Source organism: Trichosurus vulpecula, chromosome 4 (assembly GCF_011100635.1).
Source record: "Trichosurus vulpecula isolate mTriVul1 chromosome 4, mTriVul1.pri, whole genome shotgun sequence".
NCBI lineage: Eukaryota > Metazoa > Chordata > Mammalia > Diprotodontia > Phalangeridae > Trichosurus > Trichosurus vulpecula.
Window position 1 is genome coordinate 45,030,024 of NC_050576.1, and position 24,664 is coordinate 45,054,687.

A 24,664-nucleotide genomic window follows, 5' to 3' on the forward strand; every position below is an offset into this window, starting at 1 on the left:
GTATTTGCGTTTTAAGACTCAGACTCTTCTTTGAAAGGCACAAAGATTGTTAACACAGGCTAGGAATGATACTTGATTGTAAATATCATTGACCCTCCTCTCCTCAGGACCCCAAATCCAATAGATGCTAAGCAGTCTTGGGTAAACTTTTCATTCCTAGAAACAGATGTCCAGTGGAGGTGACTATGTAGATGATGATGTAGAGGAGAGGAGAAGGATAAATTCAAACTATATAAACTCATAGTGTATGGCCCTTTATGGATCATATAAACCTATTTTCTGACCCTCAGGTCAGATAAGAAGGCATTTTATACAGTAGTGACAAAATATATATGTCATCCTTCTTAAATTAGAAGAAAGGTTTTCAAGTTCTTTTATTCCTTCTTGATTCTGTAGGTTGTCCAAGTTCATTAAGTATTGTTTCCTAACTTTTGACATAAGCTATTTAACATTTAGATTTTTAAAGCAATTAAATACTGTATTTCAGTGGCTTAAACAAAGGAGAGTTAGCATCATAGCAGTTATTACCAGGAATTGTGGGATGCCAACAAATGCAAGTAATGGTTTTATCCTTTATATTGTGAAGGTCTGTAAAGGACTGATATTCTTTAAGGTGGGAATCTGTCTTGTCACCAAAAGTGGTTTCTTCCTCTGCGAGTAACTTCCAGTCATCAATAAATACATTCATGATTTCATTTTGTTGCAGTGCCACTTCAACACTATTGATAGAAGAGAAGTTTTTTTTAAAGATTTAACATTGTAACATTTAATGATACCATTAATAATATTCCAATAGTCACTCCTCCTGCATCTATATAAAAATGCTGGTTATTGTTTATTCTCTACCTGATCACCTAGAGCACGCCCATTTAACTAAAAAAATGGACTAGAAAAGAGGAGACTTAAATGAAAAGCAATCTTCCCAGATGTACCATGAACTCCATTTGAACTGATGGTGGATAGCACAGGTAGGTATAACAGCAAGTAAACCAGCTGGATCATGGGCATAGAGCTTCCCCGTTCATTATACTCTTGGACTCCTGGGCTCTAGAGTCTGTTACTGTGGTTATGATATTTATGTTTTAAAATTGTCTTTTTCTGTACTTTACAAACATCATTAAACATTAGAATATATGCATGCATATGGATATAAAGCCAAGAATCTATTAAATACAGCTTTACATTTTTAAAAAGAATGTAACAAATTTAACATAGTTTCAAAGCTGTCTTACTTGTTCATGTCTACTTCTCCACCTCATTCTGTTTTTTTCTGTACATTAAAAAGATAAAGCTATGATGACCTTCTCTTCTCTTCCTTCCTTCCCTCCCCTTATTTTTAGTGTTCCCTTCCCTCCCAAATACCAACTCTACAATTAAACAAAACAAAAACAAAAAAAACTTTCCCTTGTAACAAATATTGTTGTGATATTTGTCATCCCTTTCTGTGTTTAGGTTTGTTATCTTAGCACTCACAAAGCTGTTTATTTCCTCTTGTATATTTAGGCTGCAATCAGTTTAACCTGCCATTGGTTGAGTGATGATCCTCTGGCTATGATCTGTTTCACAGATCAACTAGCCCATAGACATAATTAGCTGACAAGGATCATAGGATCAAAGATTCATCACTCACTGGATGCCAGGGTAAACTTATTGTAGGCTAAATACACAAGAGGAAACAGACAATTTTGTGAGTGCTGAGATAACAAGATGAAGTATAGCATCTTTTCCCTCTCAGTTACTTCAAAATGGTTCTGTCATCTCATCAATATGAGTCTCCCCTCTAACAGTACAAGTCACAACCCATCCATGCCCACGTTCGTGTATTTCCATAAACTCTAAATGCACTTGTCCAACTTGTTAGAGGGCCTTTCTTCTGATATTTGAGCATTCTATAGGTACCAAGTACTCAGGTTGTTCATCCCTTGCACCTGCTACATGATGGGCCATGTTCTTTTCCAATCATGCAGTTCTAGGTTGCCATTTTTTATGTTGCTTCTCATATACAAATCTCAGTTGGCAATATGTTGCAGTGTCCTTGCATCTGCCACAAGTCTCTTCATTGCTATTTGGGTCATCTGAAATTCTGAGGCTTTGAAATTTGTGGGGTCCTATAATTATCAGCCACATAGCAATACCAGAAGGATACTGGTTTTTAAAAAGATGCATTTTCCTGTGAGGCAGCCACTTGAGTGCATTGAAAGCATAGTGTAAATCTCCAGATGTGATCCAGTCCATGCCCTACCTCCTTTTCCAGCTCACTGTCAATATACAGTGGCTATCTGAGATTATAGGTATGGTGCTAGACTCATTTGGTTTTTTCTTTATGTGGACTGTTAAAGCCAATCTGTGGTTAGTGCCCACAGATCTCTGAGGAATCCCTAGAGTCTTCTGGGACTTGCAGTCATCGCTATGTCATCTGCAGATAGGGCTATTTAGAGCATCCTGCCACCTCGAAGGAATCCCTGTTCGGTGTGTGTGGGACACCTCCCATTGTGGTAGACGCTTTTGGCAAACACGTCTTCCTTTGTTTAATGTGGCCAGTCAATGGCTAGTTGAACCTGGTTACCTCTGTAACTGTATCTATCAAGAAATCTTAGAAGAAGACAACTTGTCACAGCTTCGGTTTAAAAGGCTATTTTGTTCTATTGAGGCAAATGCTTAAAAAAAATCTGAATAAACAATGGGATTTTGTATTCTCTACACCTTTCAGGCAATTGAATGACTGGGAAGATGTTGTCCACTTTTTAAAAAATCATCTACAAAAGCCTGCCTGTTTCCTTTTAATAATTCTACCTGGGATACTTGTATTATTTCATGCATAAATGTGCAGATAATTCTCATAAAGATTTTATAGAGCAGAGAAAGTAGGCATATGGAATGGGAGTTACTGATAAATTCCTGAGTCTTTTTTTTTGTAATAATACTGCTTGTGATTTTTTCCATTCTTTTGACACCTTCTCTTTTAATGCCACAGAACCTTCAAAACTGAGGCACCTCTGGCTCTGGTTTTTCCTGTGTGTACTTGGCCTGGTACAGCTGATCTTCTCAAGTTCATTTTCATAAATGCACTAGTCTCTCCTTCTTTCCGTAGGGTGAGGAGAATGGCAGGTAAACACCTATCTGATGAGGGAAGTAAATCAGCAGAAAAGATGTAATTGTTCTTATCGCTTAATCCTCACAGCAGCCGTGTCATAGAGGCCCATTAGCAGCACAAGTGTGAGCGTCCAGATGGGACGGTTCACAGTCAACAGATGATGGAAACAGACTCTTAAGGAAATGCTAACAGTTCTATTTCATTTTTCACCCATTTGTTGTTCCCTTTCCAGTTTCATTTACAAAGGCTATGGGGACTGATTTGGCTTAGACAGATCTCAAGTCAAGCTTTCTGCAGATGCATTTTCTTTTACTATCTTCTTCAGTGTGTGTGTGTATTTGTGTGTGTGTGTGTGTGTGTGTGTATTTGTGTGTGTGTGTGTGTGTGTGTGTGATGAGACATCACCTAATCATCCACTATCTATTTTCATAATGCTCGTCAAATGAGTTTATATTCTAAAGGTGTTTTCCTTGGCTGCCACATTCCTCTGGTTGGTAAAGACATTGATCATTTGCTGGACGAGGCAGTTTCCAGGTTTCTTTGGCCTCTTGGGTGTAGCAACTGCTTTTAACATCACTTATGCTTCTATAAGAAACAGTGATAATTGTAAGCAGTGTCTTTTCCTTTATTCCACATGGTGGAAAGCTATTCTACCAAGAGATTTTTTTTTAACACATCAGGCTGGACCTGTTATAATTTCTTACAATGTCTTCCTCCATCTCGACCTTTTCTGGTAGTTCAGTGTTTATTGTGACCTTTGTTCTAACTCATGAATGCTTTTACTACACAGAGATGGTGTGACATAAGTAATTTCCTTCTTAGTAAGCCATTGTTAATTTCATTTTTTAAAATGTTCAGTGCTCACCATCTTCCTTCCTTCCTTCCTTCCCTCCCTCCTTCCTTCCTTCCTTCCTTCTTCCTTCTTTCCTTCTTTTTCTTTCTCAAGTATTCCTGACTTCCTGGCAGAAGAACTCTTACAATTTACAAGTCATTGGCCTCTTGCATTTCTTAATCCTGAACCATATTTTTCTGATATCTTCCCTTAAAACCACCTTATAATTGAAGGCACCAGGTATCAATGTATATTTGACTTTGTCAGAGAGATATTGTCTAATTTTTATAGGGCTTTTCTACATCTTCATTCTCTAAAGAAGATGTTGGTGCATAAGCTGCAATTATCTTCATAATGGTCTATTTGATTATATTACTTATAAGCACCAGAGGTATAACAGCTCATATTTAAACCATGCCATCCTCTGACATATGGAATTTCTGCTTGACCCTAGGCTGCGCCTCTTTGCCTACAGCTTGAACTCTGCTAGAACTCTGAGACTGCTCCACAGTTTGAGTCTATGTCATGGCTCAGGCCCTTCTGTTGAGCAGCGCTCCAGTGACAAACCAAGCCCTCCAGGCCATTCTCTGCACAGATCCCTTCCAATGGTGGGCCTCTCCCAATTCTCTATTTGTCATGCCTTCATCTGCCCAGTAGGAAACCAGTCAAGTCCCAGCCCCAGCCCTGTTAAGGCAAAGGGGCAGTGATGTTACAAAGAATAACAAACAGGGAGCTTGCTCATGCAGAAGTAAAATTACCTGCATGCTTTCTGTTTGGACTAGAGATACAATAGCACAAAGTCAAAATACAGTTTCTGCTTTAAATGATACATAAAACTTTTACCTCAAGGATACAGAGTTAAGAAAATCTTTCAGCTCTGTTGACTTTAGAAGTGTTTCTCTTTCCTCTTCTGAGAATTCCCTAGGCATATATTGTATAGCAGCATTTCTGGGATATTTCCTGGTTTATAAAAATAAAGTTGAATACTGATATTTTTTATGTATCCAAATTATCAAAGTAAAATTAAAGTCAAAATTATGGGTTTATATGACAAGCAAAATGACTATCTCTTCAAAGTTTTTAAATTTAAAGTTTAAAAAAATTACTGTTATATTTTTCCCTTTATCATAGACTAAAAGATAAAATTATTCTAATATAATGGTAGCATTTATACATAGTGCTTTAAGATTTGCAAAGTACTTCATATATATTATCTCATTGGATCCTCAAACAACCCTGGGAGGTAGGTACTACCATGATACCCCTACCTTTTCAGATAAGGAAATTGAGGCAGGCAGCAGTTAAATGACTTGCCCAGGGTCACTCAGCTAGTAAGTATCTGAGTCAGATTTTGAACTCAGCTCTTCCTGACTCCAAGTCCTAGTGTTCCAACCACTGGGCCACATGTCTGCCTACCACTAAATGGTCATCTTTCTTTACCAACTCTATCAATCAGTATTTATTTGTGAATCTTAAAGAGCTATATCTCAGTTATTAATAGTATTAATAATAATGTGGCTGCAGTGCTATATGTACTGCATTTTTATAGTCATAATTTTGAGATAGGAATTCTTCTACTTTCAAGCTCAAATATCAGAAAATGTATTAATTAAATCAAATAAAATATAACATTAAGATATTACTTTAAGTAAAATGATAATCTTTCTCCTGATAGAAAAGATATTTATATTTATATAGTATTTATTAAACTGAGGACTGGCCTTTAAAATTGTAGCTGGTTAAAAAATAATTGTCAATGAGTCATTTGATTTTTTTTGTCATAACGCTAAACAACTAATTTGATTTCTTTCATCAAATTAATTAAATTCCACATGTAGGTATCATATAACTGTGACCTAAATTTCTCTCGCTCCCTTTCTTTTCCAGTCAAGAATGTGGAGAGGAAACTCCTTTCACGGATTTCAATCAGATTGGCAGCTCATCTATAAGTTAGAGGTGGAGGGTATTGCCTGGCACATGGAGTGGCTGAGTAGCTGAGGGGCTTCCCAATGGCCCCTTATATTTAAGTATACCATTGGATCACACACTTTGGACAACATCCTTTACATCAATTCTGTGTCATTCTTTGTTTGAAATGGGCTGCAGCCTCCTCATGCCTGCCAGGCCCTCTCTTTTGTCTTCTGTGCCATCTCCAGCTTTAGATCTTTCAGTTGAAAGAACTTCAGCCCTACAACTTCATATTTTTATTTCTCAGTTAATCCCTTGTGGGTTTTTTAGAGGGGTGAGGAGAAGAGGAGGAGATTTGAATACAGTGCTTTCTAAACCCTGGGCTGGCCCGGCCTTCTATCTACTATGCAACATTAAAGGGGAAAAAGCAATGCTTTATAATATATATTGTCTTAATAATCCCTGTGAATCAAGTGTACTCAGTGTAGAGAAATAGATTAAATTCTTAAACCCGTTGAAATCATGTTCACGAGGGCATATCACCAGATGTACGAAGGAACAAGTTGGCCATCTATTGCATTGAAGCCTCTTGCCGTATCCTGGGGTCTGAGGACCACCCAGCTCCTCTAAAAGACTCTCCTAATTGCTCAGAAGAACTAGGTGGTGCAGTGGATAGAGCGTTGGGCTTGATGTCAGGGAGACCTGAGTTCAAATCCAGCCTCAGTCAGTCACTAGATGTGTGACCGCTTCACTCCTGTCTGCCTCAATCTCCCCAGCTATAAAACAGGGGTAATAATAGTACCTATTTCACAGGATGATTATAAGGACCCAAAATGTGTCTCATTTCATCCTCACAGAAACCCTATGAGGTAGGTGCTATCATTATTCATGTTTCACAGATGAGAAAACAAATGGAAATAGGTTAAATGACTTGTCCAGGGTCACATAGCTAGTAAGTGTTTGAATCTGGATTTGAATTCAGATCTTCCTGACTCCAGGCTGGGTGGTCAACCCAGTGTGCCACATTAGCTGCCAGTTCTTACATCGCTGGCAGTATATGTAAATCTCTTATTTCTAAAATGAGATTATAAACTCATTGAAAGCAGAGACTGTGGCTCATACATCCTTTGTACAGCTGCCTCCTCCTCCTCCCCGTCCTCTGGCCCAGGGCTAACCAGTTTTTAAAAAAAATTTTTTTTTTAGACTCAGAGCTAGAAAACTCTTAGCAAGAAATCTCTTTCTCCATATGCAGGTAAGTCTTCTTCTGCAATTTGTAGTCTGAGGGAGTCCCCCTCAAGGGCTCCCTGAGGAATGAAGTGACTTGCCCACAGGGTCACAGAGTCAACGCATTTCCTATCTGGAGCCTGACTGCAGAGCTCTCTGACTCTGAGGATGGCTCTGTCCACTGGGCCACACTGCTTCTCAGTGGCCAGATAAGAGGCACTTAATAGAGACTTTTAAAATGAAATTGAATTAGCTTATAAATCTACATTTTATAATTTCACATTTATTTTTATTTTCATGACATATCTCAATAACCCTGAGAATCAGAAAGTTTTCTTCATGAGCGCTAAAACCGAGTTAAACTTGATTCATGCTCACCATTGGGTCTGAGTATGTTTATCCTTTAATATCGGTATCATTTGTACAGCAATGTCTTTCTCAAGCTGCTTGACTGTAAAGTTATTATCTGTATATGCTGTACATTCAATGTAGTTTTCTTTCACACTTGAAGCATTATGGTCACCAAATTCAATGGGTGCCCCAAATTGTCTCCGTTCACGAGAAATCTTATACTTGGCCTGCAATGAATGCAAAAAAGTAAACAAATGGGTTTGTTTTTTGGGGGGGAATGTATTCACTGGTATTGAAAGAATGTTTTCTGTCTCTTCTATCAAAAAGAATCAGAGAACCCCAAGAATACAAAGAAGTTAGCCCCACAGAGTGGGGAGAAACCATGAATGATTAGCCCACCCTACGGTGGTGATTTAAGAACAAAAGTAGCAAGGGGTGGAGGGATTTTGCCTTTGCCTTGAACGTAGTAGGTGTTTCAAAATGTCATACTGAATTGAAAGGTATTCATTCTGACCCTGACTGTAGATTCATGAACAGATTCTTCTTCAATTTCTTTCTCACTTCCGAGGGAAACCCAAGGTTTAGGAACAGGTGGTTTGTAAACATAAACTTCTTCGACAGTTTCTTTGACCTCTTCGGTAACCATCTGTTCTTCTGGAGGCTAGGGTTAAAAAAATCCAGTTGTTGCATTTTCACCAGTTGTACAATGAAATTTTCACAAATTACATAAATACTCTCTCTTATCTGCAGATGACTCCCCACTAAAGTCTTTCTTTAATACCTCATTGGAGGCTGGGCTCTTGAAGGATAGGCCAAAGTAGCACCAGATCTGGCTGGTCCTACCCAAGGTGACAAGGTTATGAGTATAGGCTTAGGGATAAAATATGTGTCTGTTAGCTAAATTTGGAAAGGCTTATCACCAGCTTGGTCAGAGAGGAGGAATTTTTTTTTCCACAACAATTCTCAGAGACCATTTATCTAGTAAGTCTTACTAGATTAAAAGTTGTACTTACTTTAAGTAAGTTGTAATTTTTATCGGTGAAGGATTCACTCACACTGATAAAATCCCAGGTCTTTAAATTCATAAAAAAGTCTTCTCATTCAGCTATAGGACTCAGAATGCCCTCACTTGCATATTTGCCTCCTACAAAAACTACCCCGGGTTTGAGAAACACTGTGAGTCAGCATCTATTCAAATCTAAAAGTCACGAGCCCCTATTGGTGTGTATACTTTTGCCAGTCAGTCAGTCAGAGGTCATGATAGCTCATGTTGAGCTATTGATACTGAATGTATTGTCCAGGGAATTTCAGAGTTTATAAACATGGAGGTGGTGCATTTGCAGGTGATGGAAAGATCAAGGTATGACCATTATTATTATTATTAGCCAAAGCTTATAGCCACCACAGGCAAATTAGATCTTCTGAACAAAAACCAGGCAGAGTGCCCCTAAGCCAAGATTAATTATATTTTTCAAACTCTCTAGAATTGATGTTGAATCAAATTTGAAAGTCCATTGTTATATCCCATGTATGTCCATGAATATCTGACTTAGGGTTAGAAATTCCACATTACACACATACACACACACACACACACACACACACACACACACACACATACACTCACACACTTATATCTATATCTATATATCTACATACATATATATCTCCTATATAATACTACCTTGGAGGTAATCTATCACCCCAAAGCCCATTTCAAGAAAAATTGTTTATTTTTTGTGAAATTTATAAATCACCAAAGAAAACTCACATACAGGAGGTATATGGAACTTGGGTTTGTGAAGTCCACTTTGCTCTCAATAGACTTATTTGTATTAGTATGCAAATGTATTCAAACTAGCACAAAAGCTAAAGAAGAAGACAAGGTTATTGTCTACTACCCTCTTGGACCATTTTCCTGTCTTTATCAGTCAGCTGTAGTAAAAAATAAAATAAAACTCTTTACTTCCATGCATATTCCAACTGGCATAAGACCTCACTCTCTCCATATATAGATAACCAATAGAAAGGATACTGGAGAGTGAAAGAAGAAAAGTAATTCAGCCAATCCTTTGCAGCCTCTATATCTTCATTGATGCAGACCCCTGCAGAGGGTCTAGAAGGTTCCCTATAGGTTCATTGATGATAATGTTATTTTTGCTCTTCTCAGATTCTTTCTTTTTAGTTGAATACCCCTAGAATCAAGATGTCAGTTTTTCATCAGCCCTGATTTTCTTTGGGATTATTGAAAATGGCTTTTTTCTCCTGATTCCTCTCCTCTATTATACATGCTGCCAGATAGTAATAGAGTTACGCAAGTCACAGAGTTTTGCTGTTTTAAGTTCTGACATAATTCTGAATAAATTTCAAAGATTTTTTAAGAGGTAATTTTATTATGAAAATTTTACATTATTAATACAGAAAATAATATAATTTAAATAAAATTAACCTTTCAGAGCAAAGGAATTTAATAGATACAGGCAATCTTCATATTTATACTACATTATATTAATGAAAAAAGTGTTGCTGTGAGCTGAAATGATTTAAGAGAAATTTAATTTTCACAAAAGAATAATGTTATAATAGGGGTCAACATTCCCGATCAAGGGGTTAACATTAAAATTTTATGAGAAATAATATTAAACATATGTAATTAAATAGAAGCTTGAAAAGGTGTTCAAATTACCTAATAATCAGAAATTATTGCTAACAATCAAGCAAAGAATAAAATAGGGAGACATATGCTCACCAAAGGTGTCTGTCACTATTGTGTGTACAGTCCAAATGGTAAAGGGATTCCCTATAGTAAAATCCTCCAGCCAGTTCTGTTTATGGATAACATATGTACTTAGTCTATTCCTATCCCTTTTGTTTCTGACTTCTAATATAATGATGTTTCTATGATTGCAAGATGGTTCTTCTAATACCACTTACTGGGAATGACATAGAATCCTAAAGTCAGAAGGGACCTCAGAGATCATGTATTACAATCCAAACCTGAGTAAGAATCCTACCCACAACAGAGTTGGCAAGCTATAGGATAGTGAGCTTGACTTGGATTCCTAGGAAAATTCTATAACAAATCACTAAAGATATGGTTGGTTAACAACCGGAAAGTGAAGCAGTGATCACAAAGCACCCAACATGTCTTCATCAAAGAGCAGGGAAGGTTAGACTCACCTCATTCCCTTTTTTTGGATAAGATTATTAAATAAGTAAATACAGGGAATGCTCTCAAATCAATTTTCTGATATTTTAGCAAAGCTTTTGGTAAAATTATCTCATAAAATTCTTGTTGAGAAAGAGAGATTTTGATTAGATAATATGAGCAGATGGATTCAGAATTGGTTGAATGACCAAAAAGTAACTGTTAAGGTTTCAGTGTCAATACAGAGAAGGTCTCTAGAGTAGGGCCCCAGGCATCTGTGCTTGACCCTGTGATTTTTTTCTTTTTACATTTTTATCCATTACTTGGATAAAGGCATACACATCAAATTCACATATAACACAAAGCTGGGAGAGATAGCTAACATACACTGGATGATGGGCTAGAACACTGAGCTGAATCTACCAAGAGGAAATCCAATAGAGATAAATGTAAAGATTTGCACTTGGGTATAAAAAAAATTAACTTCACAAGCGTAAAACAGGGGGATATGAATAGAAAAAGTTGTTCAGAATAAGTTCTGGGTGTTTAGTGGACTTCAAGTTCAACATGGGTCAGCCAAAAATGTTAGCGCAGTCTTGATCTTTATCAAGACAGATATAGCTTCCAGGAACAGGGAGGTGACAGTCTTACTAGATTCTGCCCTCATCTGATGTTCAGTTGGAGGTACCACAATTTAGGAAGGGCATTGATAAGCTGAAAAGTATCTAGAGGAGGGCAAACAGAATGGCAAAGTTATTGAGTCCATAACATATAAGGATTGGTTTAAGGAACTGGGCCTGTCTATCCTGGAGGGGAAAAAAAGACTCAGTGAGAAGGGAGCGGGGCAGGGCATGATCGTTTTCGAATATCTGAAGTTATGTCCTATGGAGGAGGGATTAGTCTTGTGTTGTTTGGTTCCAAAGAACAGAACCAGGAGCAATGGATAAAGGTTGCTAACAGGCATATTTAGGAGCTGTCCAAAAGTGTCACGAGAGGCCGTAAGAATTGGTTGGTTTTTCATCTTTGGAGGATGTCAAACAAAGGCTAGACAGCTGCTTGTCAGGTTCTGGTGGGGATTATTTTTGTTTATGGGTCACACTACAGAGCTGCCAGCTCTCCAATTGGATTTTGCCACCCCCAACAAATGGGGGTGCAGTCTCTGTTTGCAAACCTACATCCCAACTAATATTACATTCCTTAGTCTCTGGAGGATTCCACTTTGGGATGACTTATTTTAGGTAATATTTTCTCATATTTAGCCAAAACCTATATCTTTGTAACTTTCAATTATCATTCCTAGTTATGCCTTCTGGGCTAATGAGAACAAACTTAATCCCTTTTCTCAGACAACCCTTGAAATGCTTGAAGACTCTGTAAACCAAAAATGAGTGAACATTTGCTTCAGCCAAAGTCTTCCATCATGCCTCCACTCTAAGCTGCCAAAATCAGAGATTCTACTTGAAGCTGTCCCCCTGACTGCAATTCCAGCTTCCCTAAATGCAGTGGCTACCCAGAAATCTGAACACCCCAAAGCAGGTTTGATTTGTGTTATATACAAGAGGACACATACCTCTCATCTGAGCTTGCCTTCTATTCAGGGCTATAGTCACTGTCATGGACCCCTGATTTAGGTGGAGTTAACAAAGCCTAATGCTCAGACTGCTATTCCTTATTCTTCCTCCAACTGGGTCGGGCATCCCTTAATGTCACCTCATCCTCAATCTTTATGAAAACTTTAATGACCAGCTTTTGCCTAATAAGTAGCATTTTAAATTTAGATAGCATGGACTTCTGTAAGAAGTTGAAGACTTATTAATCATAAATGGTTCTAAAAATTCCTTCATCCCTATCATAAGTGGAAGGTTCTTGTAAAATAATCTATTCTTTAAAATATTGTTTTTTATGAAATTGATAAATCACATTTGATAAAATAAGATTATAAAGTTATTTAGGCTTCATTTACATAAAGCTATCAGATTAGAGGATCATAGATTTATAGTTGGGAGGGGCTTCAGAGACCATCTACTCCAGTATTCTCATGTTACAGACGAGGATATTGAAGCCCAAAGAGGTTGCAACTTTCCCAAGATCATACGCATGGAGTAAATAAGAGTCAAGAGGTGATAACTTGAACCCATGTCCTCTGACACAAGGGCCAGTACTATTTCCACTGGACCACACTGCCTCCTCCCATCAAGTGTTCTGAGTGGATTGTTCCATCAAATAATTAGCTTGGCTGATGTTAGTTAATGGAATCAGCCAATTGCCAGGTGGGCTAGCTAGCTAGTACATGCCTATAATCTTTGCCAGCCAGGAGGCTGAGGCAGGTGAATCTCTTGAAGTCAGGAGTTTTGAACTGGAGTGGCCTATGCAGAAAGGGTGCATGCACTAAGTTCAGCATCAATATGGGGAGCCCCCAGGAACATTGGAGGTGGATAGGGAACCATCACGTTGTCTAAAAAAGGGGCAATTAGAAGCTCTTTTGCTGATTAGTAGCCTTCAAGTAGCCTCTGCACTTCCAGCTTTGGCAAGATGGGAAGACCTTATCTTCAAAAATAAAAAAGGAATAGCATAAATCAAGTATTACAAGGATTTACACTCTGGACCAAGTTCTCTGCACTCACCAGGAAAAGTTTGACTATCAAGAACTGAATTTATTTGTCATCCCAAAACTAATTTGGATAATCCTGAACCAAAGGGCAGCAGAGACCAATTGTTTTCCAGGTTGACTTTTTTTCTGACATTTGAAAGATGACCTCCAGAGGAGTGACATTCACACAAGTAGGGCATGAGCTACCATGCAATTTTGCCAATTAGAAACCATATCACTCTATTGATACAACTCCTCCTGACTGTAAAATAGTCAATACAAGGTTTGGCGATCTGCTTACATTTAAAATGCTTTCCTTGGCTTCCTCAGTTCCAATAAGATAAAAGTTCTGTCCATATTTGAACTCTTTATCATAAACAACCAAAAGTTCTTCTCCAGGATATTCCTGCATGAATAAGATCAAAAGAGAAAGGCTCATGTTTCTATGCCATGCTGTTATATCAACAACTAATATACGAACTGAGATTTGTCCAGTTATCAAAGCTTCTAAGAGACTTCTGTGACAATAGTCAATGCTTATAACCCCCAAATCCCAATTACTTTGTAAACCTTAAAGTAAATATGATTTCCCCAGAGCATTCATTTTTTTCAGTGTCCAGTTTAGGAACTCTGAACTCTCCTATTTCCATGTTATAGACAAGAACTGAGAAGCCTCTGGAAGGAAACTCCTACAGAAGTCTTGATTGCCAAATAAAGAGGGACTCTGTACAAACCATCACAATTTTTTTGACTGGGTGGAAGTCAGATACTCCAGCTCTGTTTCTGAAGTCTTGAATTATATCTTCTTTTTTGATAAGTTTATTGGGGCGTTCTTCTGTGACATCTTCTTCAGCTCGGCAGCCAAATATTTCCTGGGTCTTGGTGGTAAGTACCAGAGGAAAAATCTCTGGGTGACCTAGAAATGACATAGTGAAATATGATATTAAAAAAACAATTATTGAAAAATTGAAAAATAGGAAATATGTTTCAATGGCTTCAAATTGTCTGCTTCCCTAAATGATGAAGATTTTATTTTCCTTTCTCGCTATTTTAGAGATAAGGAATGGACCTGTGATTTCATCAATGAGGGAATTGTCTGGATGAGGAAACTTCTTTTTTCAGTGGAGCTTGGCATCTTCTCTGCTACTTAGAGAGCTGCCCAGAGCATTGAGAGATTAAGTGACTTATTCAGAGTCACACAGCCGATATATGTGGTAGGCAGGGCTTGCCCCCCAGGTCTTTCTGGTTGTGTGGTTAATTCTCAACTATTCTAATCGCCTCTCAATTTATAAAAAATGATAAATTATGAAAATTATATATGTTCTGTCACAGTCTTGTGAGGATATATTTTAAAAATATACACAAGTATATACACATAAATATACATATATGCATTATGTATTCTCATATTTTATTCATAATTTACTTGTTAGAGAAAAATAGAACCTGGAGGGCTGGCTTGTTTCTGGCTTGCTCACTCTATTTAGATACACACTCACACACATACACATACATATGTATAATTTATTAAAACATTAGAAAGTGATCTCCACCCTCTCCCTGCTTAGTTTTGTTCTTATGTCTATACCTCTTTCATTCTTTAGCATGGAGGAGACCAAAAGAATACCAGAGTTGAAAAATTGGGGGTTCTCAAATCCAGAGAGCACCTGAAAGTTTGTTGGGAGGACAGACTTTAAACTGAGGCTTTCTGGGTACAGTTTAGCAGTTGGGATTTTTAAGCAGGGAGCCACAAGGAATTTCTAACCCTTCATCAGAGTGAGGACTCTAACACGTGATGAGGAATTTGGTGTTAAAAATAGATTTAAACTTGAAGGCACTAATAGTTACCCAGAAGAGCCCTGCATTCCAAAGAGCCTGGCACTTGGGATGAGGAATCCTATTCTAGAGAAGAAATATCCATTTCAGATAAACCTTAGAAAAACAGGCTCCTTTCTGCCCCTGGCCCTCAACCCCTGCCCCATGGAAAAGTAAAAGCCATTGAGTCTTTTTCCTTGGTCTGTGAGAAAAGAGTATGACTGAGCATGTCATGTCTTTGCTTTTCTAAAAGAGCTATAGCAAAACAACCCACACAACAAAACCTCTGGGCTTTACACTAAAGGGGTGGTAGCAAAACCCACTGTCTTCCCTTATGGGGAAAATGTAGGTCAGAGCAGGAGTCAGAAGCTGGAAGGAAACTGGCCATGGGGTCAGTGGAGTTCTATCAGCATCAGCCCCACGAGACCTTTGGGACAGAGGCCTAATGGGAGCCACGTCACCACATCAGTTCTACAACATCAAAGGAATGAGTTTTCCCTTCATACACAATAATTATAATAGCTAACATTATATTACACCTGCCACGTGCCAAGCACTGTGCTAAATGCTTCACAATTATAAAGTCATTTCTTCTTCATAACAAGCCTGGGAAGTAGATGCCGTCATAATCCTCATTTTACGGATGAGGAAGCTGAGGCAAATAGAGGTGCAGTGACTTGCCTGAGGTCTCACAGCTGGTACATGTCAGAAGGTGGATTTGAACTCATCCTGCTGGCTAGAGCCCTGGAGCTCCATCTACTGCACCACCTCACTGCCCGTGCACCCTGCTGTCGAGTGTTTCTTTTATGTGTGCCTCTCCACATATTACAGCTTTAGACACACGTTCCTTTGTGTGTGTCTCTCCACCTGTGTCCCCTTTGTGGGACAGTGTAGACCAGGTTTGGGGTGGGGAGGGCAGGATGAACCTTTTATTAGTAGTTTTCTTGTTACGCTGTTTCATTAAATGCCTTTGCTTTGAAGTGACTGTTTGTCCCTTGGCCTACTAACAGTTTACACATCTGTGATGGTTCATAAAGCTATGGTTTTTCTCAGTGAATGAAGACTCACAGAGTACCCTGAAGCTGAGGAAGCCTTGCCTGATAAACTCACTGTTCGAATCCAGTTGCTACACATATTTAGAAATCCTACAAAATTCTGACGAACACAACTACAGAAATAACTTTGTTCAACAAACTGCCAGGCATTGACGTGAAATGAGACATTAGACAATTCATCAACAAGCATTTATTAAGCACCTACTGTATGCCAGGCACTGGGCTAGGTGCTGGGGACACCAAGGACTTTCATTCTATCCAGGAGACAACACGTACATACAAAGAATCAATCAATCAGCAGGTATTAAGCACTTACTGTATACTAAATGAAGAGGATATAAATAAAAAATAAAACAATCTCTGCCCTCAAGGAGCTTACACTCTAATGGAGGAGACAACATGTACATAAATGACTCTGAATATGATAGGTAACATATATGGTAGATATGAGATAACTATTCAGAGGGGACTGGAAAAGGGCCTCCTACAGATGCAGCACTGGTGCCAAGCCATCAAGAAAGCCAGGAATTTTAAGAGGCAGAAGAGAGGAGGAAAGTAAAAGGCACAGCCATTGCAAGGGTGTGGAGGTGGGAAATAAAGATCATGTGTGAAAAACAGCAAGTGGGCCATTGGCTGGATTGTAGCATAATGAAAGAGAGTGATGTATAACTAGACTGCAAAGAGAGAAAGGGACCACATTGTAAAAAGCTTTCAGTACCAAGTATAGCAGCTTATCTTTGATCCTAGAGGTAACAGGGAGCCCTGGGAGTTCACTGAATAGGAGAGTGACACAGACCTGCATGGTGTGGATTGGAATGGAGTTTTGAGTCAGGAAGACCAATTAGGATATTGCAATCATCTAGGCAAGAAGTACTAAGGGTCCAAATTCAGACATTGTGGTTATATGAATAGAGATAAGATGGTATATACAAGATGTGCAGTGGAGATAGAAGCAAGATTTGGAAACTGAGTCAGTATGTGGGGAGAGTGAGAGTGAGGAGTTGAGGATGATCCAGAGGTTGTGACTAGAAGATGACAGTGCCCCCAACAGTAATGAGGAAGTTCAAAAGAGGTATAGGTTTGGGGGGCAAAGGTTGTGAGTTCTGTTTTGGACATGTTTAGTTTGAGATGTATACAGGACATCCAGTTTGGGATGTACAGCAGGCAATTTATGATCAGGACTGGAACTCAGGAGAGAAACTGGAGACAGTTGTATAGACTTGGGAGCCACTAGCACAGAGCTGATAAGTAAACCAATTGAGAACTCATGGCATTATCAGGTAAGAAGAGTGTAGAGAAGATCCAGTCTAGAGGTTAGGGGTACACACATGTTTAGGAGGTGTGACTGGAAGATCCAGCAAAGGAGACAAAGAAGGAGTGGCCAGACAAGAGAATGAACAGAGAGCAGTGTTATGAAAGCTCAAAGAAAATCTCTAGGGGGTATCCTAAATAGCGACACTGTCTTCAATAGTGTCGAAGGCACAAATCAAGAAGGATGAGTGCCAAGAAAATGAGATTTGGGAATCAAGAGATAATTAGTAAATTTGGAGAGGGCAGACCAGGTTGAATAATAAGGTTGTAAGTTAGGCTGTGGAGAAAAGAGGGGAGAAGCACTGAATGTAGATGGCTTTTTTAAAGAGTTTAATGAAAAAGGAAAGAAGAAATATAGGATGATAGCTAGCAGGGATGGGATGGTCTTGGGTATTTTTTAAGGATGAAGGAGATGTGAGCAGTTTTAGGGATGGATGGAAAGATTAGAAATTCAAAGATGAGATAATAGTAGGGGAAGTCTGTTGGAGGAGATGGGAAGGGAAGGGATCAAAGGTACACATAGAAGGATTGGTGTTGGCAAGGAGAAGAGCCATATGTTCATTAAAGACTTCAGTAAAGGAAGAAATAGTGGGGAATAACGTCAAGGAATGCAAGGTGAGGCAGAAGGCAGAAGAGGGAGTTTTGCAGAGGAACTGTTTTGTTTTGGCGAAGTGTGAAGTGAGGTCTTCATGTGAGAGGTTGGCTATGGGGGATTTGAGGAGAGAAGAATGTGAATCAAGTAGAGATGAATATAATGAACAATTTGCTGTCATGAAGGTCCGATTAAGATTATATAAAACAAATTTATAGTGTATCCAATTGCCATGGTTTTGTTATTCCTTCTAATGGCATTCATCAGTACAGGAGTACAAGTGAAGGAAATAGAAAGAGTAATTCAGGTTTGGGACATGAATGGCAATTGAACAAGGGAACAAGGGATTAGACAGTGTAAGACAGTATAGACGTGAAATGGTTCTTCAAGGAATTGAGACTGGGAAAGGAGAAGATGGAAAAAGTACCAGGGAAGGAAGGGGTTGGAGGTCAAAATGAAGACAGAGAATTGGATTAAAGTTGTAAGGCATGGGGAGGAAGGAATTAATTTAAAAAATCACTCATGATCAAATAAAAGAACCTTGGAGTTCTTTAATATTAGAGTTGAAGGTTATTGCAATGATCCAGGTGAGAAGTGATTCAGACCTGAACTAAGGTGGTAGCCATGTGAAGGGGGAGTAAAGAATGGTTGGAAGAGATGGTATATAAACACAGAAAAACCAAACTTGACAATGATTGGATCTGAGGAGTAAGAGTAAAACTTGAGAATGACTCCTAAAGTGTGGATTTGGGTACTTGGAAAGTGCCTCAGACACTTACTAGCTGTGTGACCCTGTTTGTCTCAGTTTCCTTATTTGTAAAATGAGCTGGAGAAAGAAATGGCAAACCACTCCAGCATCTTTGCCAAGAAAAAACCAAATGGGATCGTGAAGATTCAGATACAACTGAAATGATTCGTCATCATCATCATCAAGAACAACATTTTTCGCTTTTTATAAGATGTTCTCCTCCCTCTGCTTACTTCCTTACTTCCCTCTGCATCAGTTCATATAGGTCTTCCCAGGACTCTCTGAAACCACCTCTTTCTTCATTTCTAATGGTACAATAATTCATTCCATTCACAGACTTGATAATCATTTAATATCAATTTAATAACTTCAATAAGGGCCAGATCCTGAACTAAACAACCAGAAGAAGAGCCTAACAACTTCTTTGTTCTCCGAGTAAACTCAGAGAATACCTCTTCTTATGTCAACAAGCCCAGATGGGGCTGTCTTAAGAACATTCTTTCCTCTGTTCATGGCCATTAAGAATGAGACCCTTAAGCCGAAACACTATCTTGAATAATTGGACTTTTCCTTATCTTAGTATTTTATGGACATATATTCTGTTATGGTATGTTAATGGTAAAGAAAATACAGATGTCCTGGATCATAATTTCAGTGGACATTTTGTCAACTCTCTTATCTTACTGTATTTACAAGCTATTCAATTAAGAAGTCTTTTTCTTGTATTATGGTTAAACATACATGGAGATGATAAATTGAGTAACACAGACATGCTGAGTTGAGACTGTTCTAAAAATGTATTTAAGCCTTCTCGTACTTTTGTTCAGACAGTCATGTTTCGTCTGATTACATACTTGTATGTATGCTGCTAGTTTTAAGGAAATAAACAATATTAATTTAAATATCACCTGGTCTGTTTGCCTCCTTTAACCAAACTTTCAGGTCAACAGACTATAATTTGTTCAGCAATCCTTCACATGATAGGTACCCCCTTTAGTTTCCAGGTCTTTGCTACTATGAGGGGAGCTGCTATAGTATCTTTGTATGCATGATAAGCTTAGAACCGATGAGGAAATCAGGCTGGTTTGCATTTAGGAACTTGTGTAATGCTTTCAATGATCCCAAACTTTAAGATTTTGTCTAAAAGACCATTTTTTTTAACACTAACATTCTTGTGCTATTGCTGTATTACTATAAATCATGGAAAACCACAATCTCATAAAAATATAATTATAAATAATCCGAAGGTCAATGGAACGATACATAATATGCCTAATGTTACAAAAGATAACTTGTAAGTGAAAATTGGTATAAAAATTAAGGATGGGCAAAACACTTAGTTCCTGATGTTTTAATACAAATTAAATATAAAATTAACAACCAGGACAGATTTGAAGGAGAAATTCAGATATGTTACAAAAAGGTGTTATTTGGCCTGAAGGGGGAAGGGAGAGCAGTTTTCTGAGTTGTATACATTGTATGTATATGAGCATTTCTCCCCATTTCCAACATCCCTCCTGTTGTCTTTTGCTAACTTCCAGCTTTTGGGTCCCTAACACATTTCTAGGTTCCCCAAACTTCAAGGCTTAGGATAAGCATTCCTAAAGATGATGCTGGGCTGAGGTGTAGCATCCACATCATTAAGTAGCTGTTTTTGTCGCGTTGTACCATGGACCAGCTTAATTGTCAAAAAACAAAGGAATTTGGTTACAAAAAATGGCAGCCACCACGACATTTTCCTACTTTGGAGGGACTGTTGTGTATATTGGGTAGTCATCAGAATTTCCAGACGCTCTGGACAAATAATAGACAGGTAGCAACTTAATTGTTAAAACTCCAAACAATTTTCAAGAAGTATCTTTTTTTAATAGTTATAAACATATCCTGTGTCCATAAAGTTTAGTGCCTGATGGACTGTCATGAGGCTCAAATGGGATAATTTAAGCACCGTGTAAACTTTAAAGCAATACAAATTTCTGTCAGTTATTATTAATTATCAAAGAATCTTTGCAAAAGTAGAGGGGCGGGGAGTGGCTGCCATGTAAGGAAATCGTGCTCTGCTGATGGGACCACTGGAATAATTTTCAGGAAAGGACCAGAGTAGCATCTTGGTCATCTAGTCAACTTTCTCATTTTATAGGTAAGAGACTTGAGGCCTAGGGACACTGAGTGATTTGTCCAGAGATACACAGGTAGTGAGTGGCTGGGCCAGAACTTGAACCTAGGTTCTCTGACTAGAAATCTAGCACTTGATTTTCCATTGCAGCACACTGAGCCCACAGTCCTCCAGACCTTAAAGTAGCTGATAGATCATTATGTAACACCCTGTATTAGAGGCCTGGGGGCAATAAAATGGCTCCTGGGGACCGCTGGCTTCCTTCTCTTTAGCTTTAGAAAGTTTATTTTAGATAAAAAGTTCTGAGTATCTTCAGTATTTAGTATTATTTATTATCAGTATTTATTTATTTAGTATTTATTAGTATTTATTTATTTAGTATTTAGTATTACTTATTAGTATATATTTAGTATAAAAAGTTCTGATCATTCTGTATCTTCAGTTGGTTGTAGGGAAAGAGAGAGAGAGAGAGAGAGAGAGAGAGAGAGAGAGAGAGAGAGAGAGAGAGAGAGAAGAGAGAGAGAGAAGAGAGAGAGAGAGAGAGAGAGAGAGAGAGAGAGAGAGAGAGAGAGAGAGAGAGAGGGAGAGACAAAGACAGAGAGAGAGACAGAGAAAGAGAGAGAGAGAGAGAGAGAGAGAGAGACAGACAGACAGACAGAGAGAGAGAGAGAGACAGAGAGAGAGAGAGAGAGAGAGAGAGAGAGAGACAGAGACAGAGAGACAGAGAGAGAGACAGAGAGAGAGAGAGACAGAGAGAGACAGAGAGAGAGACAGAGAGAGAGCATCAGGAGGGCAAGTTGGGGAAAGAGCCACATCACATTTTTCTTGGGACTGCCATTAGCCTAGATCTTGGCTGGGGAACAAGCCCCAGAGCTTGAAGCTAAAGGGTAGGGAGGTATAATTAGAAGGTAACAAGAATTCTGACCCTAGAGCCTTGGAGAAAGCAGGAAATGATATGCTCTCACTGCATGCTGACTGAAGTGATCACTGATCAACTTTGGTACAACATGAGCTAAACTTTTCCAGAGAAAAGGAAGACCAGTTTGAAGTATGAGAACTGGGAGCTGTGCTGTGCAGACCTTAGCAGTAAGTGGAATTTGGAGGGAAGGGGCCAACAAAGGAGGGCAGGATATATTTTGTCCTTGAGCCAGCAAGGGATATGGGCCCTAACAGAGTGGTATTTTGATTTTCTATCAAGCTCTGATCCACTCAGCTTTCCTCCTAGAAGGGGAAGCAGGAACATTTAAGATTTATTTGTTTTCAGAATTTGTCAGAGACAATTTAATCCTCAATACTTCTCAAATAAAAGATCAGGCAAATGTGCCTACCGGTGGTAATGAATTCCTGATTTCTGATGTTTCTTCAAATTTTAGGTTAATCAGATCTGGACTTAACTAATGGTTTTGAAAAGCCTGTTCATGCTGCCTTGCCTCTGTGGCACATCTGTCACACTTCTTTAACCTGGTAAATAACATGCCTACTTTAAAGTTGTAATTAGCTGGGCCTTCCATAAAACACATCCTAACTTCTGCAGAGAATGGAGCTTTGCTAAGAACTCAGACATCATTTTGTCTGCCATATGACTAACTACCTTGTGTTACCCTAGCCAAGATCATTTAGTGTTCATCTACAAGGACCATTCTTACTCAAACTTTTTTCTTTCACTAGCATCTTCCTAGCAACTTATATCCTTTTCCTTAGTCGTCGTCTTCCCTTATTTCTAAGAAAAAAATGTTTGATGAGTACGAGTTTTCTGGTATGTCTCTTGAAGGCTATGCTCTGCTTGGGCAGCCATGCCTGTGATCCCAGGGAACAGGGCTAGATGACCTCTTGAGATTATTCTCACCTCAGTATCTTTGGCCCACTTTATTACCTTCGAAATTGTCTCATCAAGCGTCCAGGGTAACAGTGACTTTACCCTTATGGTGGTATCAGGTCATGAGCCTAAGCAACCTCAGTGGTTAAAACAGGCAGTTTGACTCAACTGAAGAGCTTGTTTTTTGTGAGAACTTCCATTTGGTTGGCATCTCAATTGTTCTACCAGTTATTTCCATTTCCCAAATTCCCATAGCTAGATGGAAGAATGGCAGCCTGGACAATGTATGCACACATCACATCAGAGCGGTAAATTGTAGGAGAGTTTTGGCAGATACAAACATGTGCGGGCACACATACACGTACACATGCATGCACACACATTCACGGATACAGACATTCCAAAACTTTGAGGATCTCTAATTTCACAGAATTTGAGAGCCTGAAAGAGGACATTTAGTTCATATCTGAACAAGAATCCACTCTACAGCATGCCCAACAAAGCATGGTCCTCTCTGTGTCTAAAAGACCTCTAGTAACCACAATGATAACCAACATTTATATAGTGCCTAATAATATGTACCAGACACTATGCTAACAGCTTTATAATTGGCTCATTGGGATCTTTACAACAATCCTGGGAGATGGAGACTATTATTATCCTCATTATACAGTGGAGGAAACTGAGGCAAAGAGAGGTTAAGCAGCTTGCCTAGGGTCACACAGTTAGTGTTTGAAGCCAGACTAGGAGTCTTCCTGACTCCAGGCCCAGCACTCTATCCACTGCACTATTTAGCTGCAATAGGCAATCCACTACTTCCAGAAGCATCCCATTATGCTTCTGGACCAAGATTCTAAAAGGAGTTGAGTGTATAGAGCTATGAGCCTTTGCCTATGACTTCTGAAAGCACATCTTTCTTAGAGAGTATCGATATAACCATTGGTACCTTATTAAAAGGACAAAGACAACTACTGATTTGGTCTCAGAGACTGGGGCTGTCCCAAAGTGCATTGACTGGTTTGAACTCACCTCTCAGTGTCTCCTGGAGAATGGGTCTCAGTGACAGAAACTGTCTTTAATTTGATTTGGTTGATTAGAACCCTTGGGAGGACAGACTCTTGTCAGAGAAGCCTATGCTTTGGTTTTCAGAGGAAGAAATCAGAGTTATAAATAGTCATATGAAAAGTTTCTCTAAATAATAGAGAAGTGCAAATGAAAAACAACTCTGAGGCACCACCTGAAACTCATCACATTAGCTTAGATGATAGAAAAGGAAAATGACAAATACTAGAGGGGTCATGGAGAAAAAGGTACACTAATACACCGTTGGTGAAACTGTGAACTAGTCCAACTATTCTGGAGAATGGTTTGGAACTGTGGCCAAAGGGCCAGAAATACCAATACTCCATTGAGATTAATGGCTACCTTAGGTCAGAAGCACATCAGACTTACCTGTGTTTGCCCACAGTTTTCTGAGCACGTCACAGGCAAAAGATCTAAGAGTGTATTTTCCTAGCCCAGGGGATGGTGGTGGACAAGGCAGGGCAGTGATAGAGTCCAAGAATCTCCACAGAAATACACAGCAAAGATGGACATGTGTGTACCCATGTGGCCCAAGAAGGGAGTTCATGGGCAACATTCATCAAACCCATTTTCCTGGCTCAGAAGCTGATTTTAGACTCTGGCCTCCTAGTCAAAGGAAGATTTCTTGGGTATTGTGAGTTTTCAGGTTGTGTTGCTAACCCTAAGTTCTAGAGTTTGGTGACCTGATGTTCTAGAGAAGGGTCATTTCAGAGCAATGCGCCACCTGGAGAGTGAAGAGGATGCTGGCTCAAGTGGCTGTTGCAACCAGAGAAGCAATAAAACACAACAGCCATGCAATGGAGAAGGCAGAAGACTTGTCCTTTGCTCTCTGCTTTATTTTGAGTGATGTAGATAGCGCAGGTCAGATGGGATGGAAATGCCAATGTGGTGGTTCCAAAGTGTATGCCTTCCAGGAGGAGTCCAAAGCACAGGGCAGCACTATGAGTCTGAGAAGAACTGTGTAGGAGAAAGGGATTGCGC

The 24,664-nt window shown here is 39.0% G+C and overlaps 1 protein-coding gene across 2 annotated transcripts in view; it reads right to left on the reverse strand.

Annotated features, from left to right (window-relative positions):
* DNAI3 (dynein axonemal intermediate chain 3) overlaps positions 1–24,664 on the reverse strand; it is a 126,497-nt gene that overhangs the window by 54,001 nt on the left and 47,832 nt on the right. For both annotated transcript variants that reach the window (XM_036757334.1, XM_036757333.1), the window contains 6 exons: positions 13,882–14,063; positions 13,449–13,553; positions 7,924–8,070; positions 7,437–7,636; positions 4,770–4,886; positions 529–719 (listed from right to left, as the gene is read on the reverse strand). In XM_036757334.1, coding sequence (XP_036613229.1) covers positions 529–719; positions 4,770–4,886; positions 7,437–7,636; positions 7,924–8,070; positions 13,449–13,553; positions 13,882–14,063 — 942 coding nt within the window. The remainder of the gene's footprint in view (positions 1–528; positions 720–4,769; positions 4,887–7,436; positions 7,637–7,923; positions 8,071–13,448; positions 13,554–13,881; positions 14,064–24,664) is intronic.